The sequence below is a fragment of the Etheostoma spectabile genome, chromosome 11 (assembly GCF_008692095.1).
Source record: "Etheostoma spectabile isolate EspeVRDwgs_2016 chromosome 11, UIUC_Espe_1.0, whole genome shotgun sequence".
NCBI lineage: Eukaryota > Metazoa > Chordata > Actinopteri > Perciformes > Percidae > Etheostoma > Etheostoma spectabile.
The window spans coordinates 20,347,804-20,359,777 of record NC_045743.1 but is presented as its reverse complement, the minus strand read 5'-3'; the positions used below and the strand labels follow the sequence as shown (position 1 = coordinate 20,359,777).

At 39.2% G+C, this 11,974-nt stretch overlaps 1 protein-coding gene across 1 annotated transcript in view; it reads left to right on the top strand.

The window, feature by feature from the left end:
* Nucleotides 1-3,335, top strand: part of LOC116697845 (actin-related protein 3) — an 18,626-nt gene extending 15,291 nt beyond the window's left edge. Inside the window, exon 12 of the mRNA XM_032529372.1 lies at nt 2,287-3,335. Within this exon, the coding sequence (XP_032385263.1) occupies nt 2,287-2,382 (96 nt within the window). The 3' untranslated portion in view covers nt 2,383-3,335. The remainder of the gene's footprint in view (nt 1-2,286) is intronic.
* The last annotated feature ends 8,639 nt before the right edge of the window (nt 3,336-11,974 follow it).

The window sequence follows — 11,974 nt, the reverse complement described above, 5'->3', positions numbered from 1 at the left end:
TGCGTTCCGAAACCGCCTACGGTGTAACGCTAGTTAACATAGAGCAGGTTAACGTTAGCCTGCCCTTAGCTATTAACGTTAGCTGGCTTAAACAAGGTTGAAGACGGAGCTGCACAATATATCGTTTTTTTTATCATCATCGCAATATCAACTGGCGCAATAACCACATCGTTAAAGGCTGCGACACATCTCAAAAGAGACTCAGAGATGCAGAAAGCTGCACTTTAAATCTGTCATTATCTTCTTTTAAATGTGCCTTTTTATATTCAATTCAATAAAAAATGTAGGAAATGATAACCTTTACCATTTGTTTTAAATTCAACAAACAGTTCTTTGTATTTTAGCAGAACACTGAAAGCAGCAGTAATGCAGAACTGAGTAGACTTTAATATTATAATAATATTATGTATTGCAAGTTATATCCTTATGGCTAAATTCAACGTTAACGCATATTTTCCTCATATCATGCAGCCCTAGTTAGAATGGGGACAGCTAAACGGTGTAAAGTGTGTCTCTGTGTTTCCAACGCTGGGACACAACGTTCCGTCAGTCTGCAGCTGAAGACACAGAGGGGCCCAGCCGACCCGTGAGACACCATGGACAGAAACAGCAGAGACGGGACTTGGTGATGCTTTTTGGTCCGGCTCCACAAGCTTGTTGTTGATAAGGACACATCTGACGTTTTTTGCTACATTTATATAAATAAAAGGAGTATTTCTCCATCATTCTGTTAAAAAAAAATTTGAATCGTGTGTTGATCGTATAGCTACATCCCTACCACCAACACTACGGCTTGGATCTTGTGTTGCATCGAAGGCTATGCACTACTTTTTTGTTCAGTCCGTATTTGCTGCGTTAATTAATTTTAGTCCTACTGAGCAGTAGTGAATGCTGTGTGGGTGGTTGCCACACTTCAATATTCCGCCCTTGAGTTATTTGTGTCAGCGAAGCGGATCATTTCACCTGCATGAAATATGACCGTGAACAAATGTCTCTGATAGTTGATTCACAAATGGCTAATTGATGTTTGAATTTAATATACTTGTTCCCTGATAAGAATAACTGCGGTTTTCTTTAAATCTCTCAGGTCTCTCAGAAGACTATGCACGATTATTAACCGCTTCCAAAATCGTATTCTTTGGAGAAATTTAGTTTATTTTAGTAGTTTTAATTTGTAGATAAGTCCAGTATGGAGAAAAACGGCAATAAATGCTGCAATCTAAGCACTTGGGCATTTGTGCACCACCAGTTTGCGTCCACTAAAAGTGGTGTTTTAACCACGACAGCTTCAGATTATTAGTATTATTCTAAGTGTATGAAAATATTATGAGATGGATCCCTACAGAGATAGACTTTTTTGTTAGAGTAAGATCCTTTTAGTATGGTGTAGCAAATCCCCATCATCAAAACCACCAGACTCCATGTATATAATCACTACTTTTAGCATGTATAAAACCAGTATTGCCAGTATATATAATTTTTTTTTTTTTTTTACATGTAAATGGTTGAATTAAGGGTTTATTTCTACCAAACCTAGGTGGTGATTAGTAGAGAGACTAACCGAGACAGCTTTTAGTTTTATGTAGTTTTGTCCACTTTGAATGAACGATGATCATACAATTACTGTTTATTTAAATGGAGTCTGGTGCGTTGGCGATCCCGGGATAGTTTCATTACTACGAAAAGGATCTTACTCTTCAACTAAAAGGTCCATCTCTGTAGGGATCCGTTCCATAATGTTAGAAAACCAATCGGAGTCTGTCAGTGGCAACCACAGAACTTTTAGTGAAAAGAAACTGAAGGTGTGTTCTGGTGCATTACAATAACGTAATTAAACATGGGGCGGCTGTGGATCCGTGGGAGAGCAGTCTTCTGCCAATCAGAAGGTTGATGGTTCGATCCCGGGCCCTGCAGTCTCTTGTCAAAGACAATGAACCCCGAGTTGCCCCCGATGTGTAAATGTGTCTGGCACCTTGTAATAATGTGTGTGAAAGGTTGTACTATGTAAAAGCGCAGTGAGTATTTGAGACTAGAAAAAAGCGCTATATAAGAAAATGAGAAAATCAGTGCATGGCCGGATTGGCCCAGCTGGTAGAGCAGGCGCACATATACTGCTACCTATTAAAGGTGGAAATGCTCTAAAAATAATCTTAAAAATCTCTCGGTGCAAACAAAGTGCAACTGGCAATTTGAAAACACTACCCGCTGCAAATATATATGCAACTTTTTTAATGATGTAATCTGTTTTTTTTGTACTCACCTTCATGTTCATTTGTGCTTCCACAGCCTGAGTTCTACCAGGTTTGCCACACCAAAAAGGACTATGAAGAGATTGGGCCGAGCATCTGTCGCCACAACCCTGTGTTTGGGGTCATGTCTTAACTCTGGACCTCCGAGGTGGGGGTGGGGGTGGGGGTGGGGGAGCTGAAGTCGGGCTGTGCTAAAGGACAGGCTCAGGAGGTGTGGGACGGTGGTGCTTCTATGCTTTTTTAATTACTTGTTTAGCTATGGATGTGTGGGACGAGAAGGCGATCCAGAATACACAGAGGAGGGGAAAAAGATGACCAGACCCGACACAGACCGGCTGGAAAATGTATTGTGAATGTTCCTATAGCTCTTTTTTTTTTTTTTTGGAAATGAGGGAAAATGGTTTGTTAGCCCAAACTGTTTTAAGAGCAGTGCTGCATCTGTTGCAACATGCAATAAATGGTGGGGATGACGATTTATGAAAATGGTGTTATGATGATTATAAAAACCTTGACAGTGATTTACCTGACACCACAACGTTTTCTTTGTTTATGAAACATAAGTCCAGGCGGAGCGGAGCTCCAATGTCCGCTAAGATCATTGAACAAGTTTTAGAAAATATTGTCTCCTTTTTATTTTTCCCAGCTTCAAATGCACATGTCTGTGTACCACAGTAAGAGCTTGTTTATATTTCATAGAAAAGTTTTTTTTATATGTAAAACCTCGGAAATCAAGGGTAAAAAAAAAAGAAAAGGATACCAGGAACAGCAACAGACTGTTTTAACTCACGATGCAGCTTTGATACGCATTATTTCCTTGAGTTTTAATAGTTAATGGTGTTCTCTCCCCTTTAATTCTTCATACAGTACATTTATTTCACATCTGCTTTCACTTCACACGTCGGGAGTCCACCTCTGATGCAGTTAAAGGGAAGAGGACTTACTGAGGTTATAAAAGATCAAAATGAATGACTGTCAGACCAGTATTAGTTATTTGTTTTTGTTATTAAATGCCAAATTATTAAAAGAATGGGATTTGTGTATTTAATACCTTGCAACATTCCAATAAAGGCTTTCATTTGTTTCTAATTAATGGAGTCTGCTTTATTTCTGCTGCTGCTGATGCTTTTTAGAAGCCACATGTCACTGTTTATTTAATCCGTTGTGATTGTATAAAATATACAGTATGTAGAGTTGTGTTCTGAATAACAGCAATGGGTTTAAAAAAAGGGAATAATGCTCAAAATCCTTTAGAATAGCTTTTAATTCCTATAATATCAATGCATTCCATTCCAAATCAAAATGACCAAAACTGATCAGGTTTGTGTTCTACCTTTACAGAAAGTGAATGTTTTTGTTGCTTTTTTCTGATTCATTTGTCACTTTTTCCAGCTTTTGGCGCTTTTATATTTTAAAACCTGAGCTGGTTTAACAACAGGTTTTACACTTATTCTTGGAATTCAGGGTCAACAAACATCATTTATATCAAATTATACATACGTTTTTAGTTAAAAAGGCAGACATTTTGAACTATTTTGACTAATAGTTACGATCAGACAGAGGGTGGATCTCAGATGGGTAGATGTCAAAGTTTAGTCCGGAGACTGTTTTGAAACCATAAAAAAAAAAAACATTAAAATGCTTTAAGATGAAATAAAACACCCAAAAAATTCAATGAAAGTAATCATTAATTTCACCTGAAGAACATAAGGAATCATCCATGTTATTTTTGGGCAATTTGGTTGAAAGAAATCCATATTTCTGACATAAAACACTTTGAAATGGGTCAATTTGACCCCAGGACAACACAAGGGTTAATATTTATTGGTTATTCATCATTCTCTATTCCAGACCTGTTCATACTGTTCATATTGTAACATAATAACATAATACTATCTATTCCAGCATCCTTTGCACTATGCTCCTCATTTGAAATAACTATCACAACTTACTCCTGCATACTTTGCACTCCTCATTGCACTAATGCCTCTATATTGTTTCTGTTTAGAGTGTGAATGTATTGGTGTGTATATTTAGTTTGTTTTGTTTTGTATGAGTAAGTATTGTGAGCAATGATGATCCAAAGAAAGATTCCTGGTATGTGCCCTCATACCTGGCAAATAAAGCTGGTTCTGGTTCTGATTCTGAGGATGGGGCGCCCTGGTAGCTCACCTGGTTGAGCGTGCGCCCCATTCACTCTCGCTCTCCCCTTTGTCAAGTTTAAGCTGTCCCATAGAAAAAAAGGACTAAAATGCCCCCCAAAAAAGAAAAAGAAGTAGGCTCCTTTTCTCGTAGACTTCTATTAAAAACCCGTGGAGACAGCGGAGTCGCAGTTCTACAGAGCTCTGGCATTGGCTTCACTTTTCACACCTGGAAGTTTCCGCATGGTCACAAACATAGACTACATGAAAGAAAAACAGATATGTCCTCTTTAAAAAGCACTTTCTTAAAGTATTTACAACTACAGAGGTCTGTGGCACAGATGAATGAGATAGATCAGGTCTTTGTTGGATTTGATCAAATACAGCTGAACGAATTCAAATATTAAAACAAAATATAACATCTTTATGGATTGACTACAAATGTACAGTGTAATTATACAGTGATACAGTGAGTTAGGCTTCAAAGACACATTGTTGGGGTTCAATCAACGTATTTATACGCGCATTTTGAAATATCGCATTGGAAAAACGGCCAAATTCGAAGAAAAAAAAAACATCCCGAAACACCTCATGAAAAGTTTTTTTACGCTGGCTTGAAGTGGTTTTTGCCTTTAAAAAAAATAAAAATAAATGCCCAAAAGGGGAGATGGAAACAGTTTAGCAGAATAAGTTGTGACGTAGCAAACATGTAACTCTCATTACTACAGAAGGTTGAGTGCTCTCTACAAATGCAGCGGTGACAGTTGGTCAAAGCAAGATAAACCATAAATGTCCTAACCAATGTGTTACTGTTCTAGGGTTGTTAAAATGCTTTCATTTCACAGGTTGAGATAACTTTATTTATCCTGAGGGAAACTGTCAAAGTGTTGTGACCAAAGTGGGTGGTCTGTCATTGCCAGACCTTACTCCACAGCACTGCGGAAGAGGGCCTGGCTAGTCCACATAGTATTCTGGGATATGAGAAAAATGTGCTCTGGTTTATTGGCATTTCTTTTAAACCAATCACAATCGTCTTGGGCGGGGCTAAGCGCCGTACAGAGCCACGGTGCCGTCGCAAAATAGCCTCAGGAGGGAACTTGTTTTGGTGGAACGTGTGCGTTCCAGTACGTTTAGTTATGCAACAGAAAACCACCCATGTAAACCTCATGGTAGAGCTAAAATGAAAAGTCAAGAAATCACCAAAGTCAATGTGAATTATTCTCTGGAAAACATAAATGTCAGTGTGCAAAGTTTCATAGCAATCCATCCAACGGTTGTTAAGTTTAGTGATGACTGAATTCATGTTATTTCCAGTTTTACATCAGAACACGGGGATGGTGTCAGACCGTTACACACGGGCCACACAAAGTCGCACTGTGCATGATGAAGTCAGTAAAAATCATTTGATCGTCCATTGTTCAATGGGCCCGTTGCATTTATTTTTAGCCACATATCTGAGGAGGAAGGAACCGCTTTCTGTTCCTCTTTTACAAACCGACAATGGACAAAAGTTCCTCATTTCATCCCTGCTAAACCGTGGCATCATCAGGTCTTTTTTTAGGGGGGCTGTAAGAAGAAAATGTGCAGCCTGCAGCGGATACAAAAGCACCGTTTGAAAACCGCATCAGATAACCTCCAGGACTGAGGGGTAAAGAAACAGAAAACCTTTTTTATTGATTGCAGAGAGACAAATCAGAACAGCTTTGGATTCCACGCAGCTACTTTGTTCGGATCATTATTCATGATGATGATAATTACAGTCATTATTTTCTCTATGACTTCATTCAGAAAATAAAAGTTCCCCGCCAGAGACAATCAACTGGATGCACCATGTGGGCCTTTAGTGGGGTAGTATGTCGTTGTTACGGGAATCGGACCGTGGCCTGTTTGCAGTGGACTGTACACTTGTGTTCAGAATAACAGCAGTGTGTTTATATAAAAAAAAAAAAGTGAATAATGCTCAAAATCCTTAGAATAGCTTTTTTATTCCATAATATCAATGCATTGTGAACACTGCCCATTGAATTCCAAATCAAAACATAACCAACATTGATCGTGTTTGTGTTCTACCTGTACAGAAAGTGAAGAAAAAGGAATGGGCCGTTCGAAAAAAATAACAGTATTTGCATTTTTCTTTACAAACTCAAACATTTTAGTGTATAAACTGAAAAATGTCTCAAGGGTTTGCGTTACTTTGAATCACTGCACTAATATTTAGTTGCGTAACCATTATTTCTGAGAACTGCTTCACATCTGTGTCGCATGGAGTCACCTGTGACCAGGTATTCCAGCCCCCGGACGGTTGAAATACATAATAATAATAATAATAATAATACATATTATTTATAATGCCCTTTACATTTCAAATGAAATCTCAAAGTGCTACAGTAGCAAGGAGTTAAAAACAGTTTCCAGAATATAACAAAATCAACAAATAGCAATAATAAAACACAATAAGACTAACATTAAAACTATGACTGTTAAAAGGAATCGGAATGTCTCACAATCCCTCTGCATTAGCTGGGTTTTGTCTCAGAAACAACATCTGGCATTTACGATGTCATCCCATACCCAAACCTGAATGGTTTTCCCATTCAGGTTTTCAATGGGATTGAGGTCCGCGGGTTGGGCTGGCCGCTGCGTAACATCAATCTGGGTCAACTGGAACCAAGACTTTGCTCACTTACTGGTGTGTTTTGGGTCATTGTCTTGTTGAAAGACCCGTTTCAAAGACATGACCTCTTCAGGTATTTGGATGTAGTGAAAGTGACCCACGATCCCTGGTATGTGATAAATAGACCCAACACCACAGTATGAGAAACATCCCCATAACATGTCTGCATGTCTTGCTTTACTGTCTTCACAGTGTACTGTGGCTTCAATTCAGTGCATGGGGGGGGGGGGGTCGTTGGACAAACTGGCTGCTGCCCCCAGACCCAAAAAGGACAATTTTGCTCTCACCAGTCCTCAGAATGTTGCTCCATCTCTCCTTTGGCCAGTCAATGTGTCCTTTGGCAGATTTCAACCTATTCAGTACATGTCTTTTTTTAGCAATGGGACTTTGCGGGGGGGCTTCTAGCTAACAGCATGGCTTTCTTCTGACCCTCACAGTGCTCACAGGTAACTTGAAGTCTTCTTTGATTTTCCTGGTGCTGATCATTGGTTGAGCCTTTGCCATTTGGGCTGTCCTTCCATCCGTTCCAACGGTGGCTGAGCGTTTTTCCCCACGTCGCTCGGGCTTCGGACGCCATTTGAAATCCTTTTGGCTGAGCAGCCTATAACTTTCTGCACTTCTTTATGTTTTCCCCTCTCCGATCAACTTCTCAGTGTATTTTCAGTGTGAAATGCACTATAACCAGCATGCACATCTCCTTCCATCCTTCCTTAAACATGGGCCAAAATAGACACCAGTTTCTTCACAGAATCAATCACCTCAGTAATTAAACACAACACTGCTATTATTTTGAAAATGCCCCTTTCAATTATAGATTCAATTAAACATAATAAGCAGCTGGCATGTCATGACTGTAGGGTTTGTTGGTTTTCTATGACAAGACGTTTACTAGGAAATTATTTGCCATGTAGAAATATCACTTCTACCAAAAAATAGGATTTATGAGGTTAGTGATGGTGGACTGCTATAATTTTGAACACAACTGTATATGGTGCAAATTCAGGGGCACAATTTGCAGGATAACAGGCTCCCCAAAGAACAGCGAGCACCGAAATGAGACTGTGGCTGTGCAGAAGAGACAAAGCTCCCATGCAAAAGCAGAAGGAATCACATCGTTGCTCTTTGAATCTGTGGCTGTCTCAATGCGAAACTAGGTTCTTTTCCCATCATTTTAACACTCATGGACGTCCATTTTGACACACTGAATCACTGTGTTACAGCTATTATTAACTCCGTACACCAACCGCGTGCTCAATGGTTTTTTAAATCTCCAGTGGCTGGAACAGGTTTGGATAATGCGGCCTGCCATCTGCATTGTTCTCACTTGCTCAGTAGCCCAGAACTGTTCTTCCATTTGCTCTCGGCTCAGATCCAAAAGCAGTACTTTGATTTTCTACGTTTTTGGGCCAACATTCAAATACAAACTTGTATAGTTTGAGGTTAGTTTCAGCGTGTTTCTGCTAACTAATTGTACATTTAAAGCTATACTCCGGCTGATATGGTACCAAGTTATCTCCACAACCAAGTGAAATCGTTTATGTGAGAAACAGTTTGAATGGCAAAGTGGTTTTTTGGCACCGGGTTGAAGACGAGAAGACCAACTGAGACGGACAAATGGCAGCCATGAACACGCCAACGCCTGTGTGTTCTTCACATGTGATAACGCAGGTGACCATTAAGAGCTGCCCTATGGCCTGGGGCATGCAAAATGTAGACATAACTACGCCTGGTGGAGCATCATTGTTTCTTTTTTTTTAATTTTATTTTTTGGGGCTGTTGTATCTTCTGAGGAAGAACTTAATGTCCACAACATCCCAAATCCTTTGAACGTTTAATACAAACGGACAGGCATGACCTCTGTTCAAGTTACGAAGCTACTTTCACATGTCTCTAGCTAGCAACCATTTTGGTCTTTTCCTACACCTAGAGACAACATCCTGTCAGCATAACCTACTCTGATTCATAACTCTATGTAATTAGTATGTAGTGGTGGCAGTAGCTCAGTCCGTAGGGAGTTGGGTTGGGAACCGGAGGGTCACTGGTTCAAGTCCCCGTGTGGACCAAAAAGTGCGGAGTGTGGATTGGTGGCTGGAGAGATGTCACTTCACCTCCTGGGCACTGCCAGGTGCTGTTGAGCCCCCCCCCCCCCACCCGCTCAGGGTGCTGGTTCAGAGCCCACTCACTCTGACATCTCTCCATTAGTGCATGTACAGCTCCTGAGCGTGTTCAGGACTGTGTGTGATTACTAACAAAGTGTGGACACAGAGTGTAAATTGTAATTTCCCCATTGGGGATCAATAAACAAAATTAAATATTAAATTAATAGCGCCTCCTGCTGGAACATCCCTGATTAGCAGCTAACTTCAGATACAAAATAAGGAAAATGAACTATTATTATTACTAGAGAAGTAAATGATATAGCTTGCAGATAAGCATTCTTGTTACTCAGTATTACAGTTAGGATACCACAGGGGCTTTTCCCTTTATTATAGTGACAGTGGAGAGACAGGAAAAGTGGGAGAGAGATGGGGGATGACACGCAGCAAAGGGCCGCAGTTCCAAGGGACCCAGCTACATGGGGCGCACGCTCCTACTGGGTGAGCTATTTCATTAATTTTTATTAATTCAGGACAATGCACATTGATGAACCTGCACAACAGTCTACGTAAATGTGCCAGATTATAACCCCAGGGCTAATTTCCATCTGCAGTCCAATAGGCGGGTTGGAGTTACAGTAAAAAAAATAAAAAATAAATAAAAGACATAGGATAGTAGCATTTAGTATATAAAAACAAGAAGAAGCAAAAAGAAAAGAAGAAAAAAAGAGAAAGAAAACACAAGTTAGCGGTGATTACATGTCTGGTTAGATCTAAGCCACAGCTTCACCTGGCTCTTAAAGGAGGCCAGAGTGGGACGCTCCCTTATAGTTGGGGGAAGTATTTCCCATAATGCACCGCCTTTAATAGATAGTGCATAATGGCTGAATGAGGTTTTTCTAAAAGGAACCTCACAGTCCCCGTTTACAGCGGCTCTAGTGATCCGAGTGTGTCTAAATTTAATAAACTCCAGCAGTGGAGGTGGCGCCAGGCCATGAAGTACTTTATAAATTAAGCACAATGAAGAAAATTTACCAGAACTATCAAAACTCAGTAAGTTATATTTCTCTAAGATATTGCAATGATGATAAGAGAGAGTTTTTTTTAGCTAAAGGTTGCCCCGCATCACTGTATCCTAATCATTTGATTTAAATGTGCCGTTGGCTAACCTTACATTTTTGAAGCTTTTTGACCTTAGTTCTTTAACCCTCTATTGCATGGTGTTGCCATATGGCAACAAATTATTGTTCTTAGTTTTTCTCACAGTAAACCATATAAAATGCATTTTCTGTTTCATTGTGTAAAAGGGTCTTTTGAAGTGTTATTAATTTGTAGACTTCAAATAACCAGGAAATCCTGTTCCCCCCCCCCCCCTTTTCCGTAAATGTACCACACTAAAGCTCACGTTCCAGGATCAGCCAAAATGTGGTTTTTCTTAATTTTAGAAGCATTTGTGGAGGAAAAAAAATCAACTGTTATCTGGGGGTAATTAAACTTTTAATTTTAATCACTTAAACCAGTTAAAATGCTATATTTTTCTGTAAAATTAATGTGTTGCCATTTTGCATATAAGTTGAATTTATTTGGTAATTTTTCAATGAAAGCATGTTTTTAAAAAACAATGGATTTCTTGGCACTTTCCACAAATGCCCGCCCCTTTAATTTAATTTCTATTTATTTTTTCCCCCACAATTGCATTATTTAACCAACCAGGAGTCATAAAAACACATTAAGACATTGTTACCATGTTTAAAAAATAATTCTTTTTTTTTTTAAATTTGCCTGACCGGACAAGTGGAAAGAAAACCTTCGCGTTGAACACTGTAATGGTACTCGTCGTTCGAAAGAGATCCCCAACTGCAAGATGGCTAAAAAGTAAAGTCAAAGGTTTGTTTTTGATCCAGTTCTGTGTCAAAAAAATATTCCGGGAAGCTTAAACGTCTGTGCAAATTGTAACTGACACCTTCCTAAAAGTTTTCCAATCAGCCAACTTGAGTTTTGTAAACCTTATTAATTATCGCTGCATCAGTTTGGTCCCAGGGTTACTCTCTTCTTAGACAACAGGAGCTCGCTGATTTTCAGAAACATGTTCCTGACATTTCTGTCCCCTTTTATAAAATAAAAAAAAAAAAAAAAAAAGGTATAATCTACACTTTTTGAGAGCCAGAAATAAACATATCCAAGGAGAAAAAGGTACCAATGTTAAGGTGCAATATCAAGAGACAGTGTGTTTTAGGACAAATCCAAAAAGAAAAGTTAGGTCAAAAGATTTGAAGGTTTTACTTCTCCGTACTTCTACAAGTTAAGAGGACGACGACGACTTCACAACCAGGGTGTGTTCTGGGAGAAGACGTTGACTTGGTGGAGGACTACAAGTTGTTGATGAGGCCTTCAAGTACCCGGCATCCACATTGTTTGTGTGTCTGTATGTCAGTGTGTGTGTATTTCACAGCCAAGGATTCAGACATCGCAAAAAGCCAAAAATGTAAAGCAATTACCGGTACATGCAAAGGGGGAAAGACGTTGAATTTATTGTAACGTGCGACGACATACTTATTATATATTGAATTACTTTAAAACATGAATGTATTGTTAAATTGAAATCATTATATAAATATAATTAATAAATCATTCCTGGATGCCATTTTTTCAGTTTTTCAAGAATCTGTTTAGGAATCGGGAAAAAATCAAACGATTGCCAACCGTATTCGGGACCACGTTGGAAATAAGTGTTTTTATTTCACCATGTTATCCTTTGGATGTTGGTTTCTGTGTATCTGATAAACCATGAAGGGAAAAATCAACCAATCAAAAAGG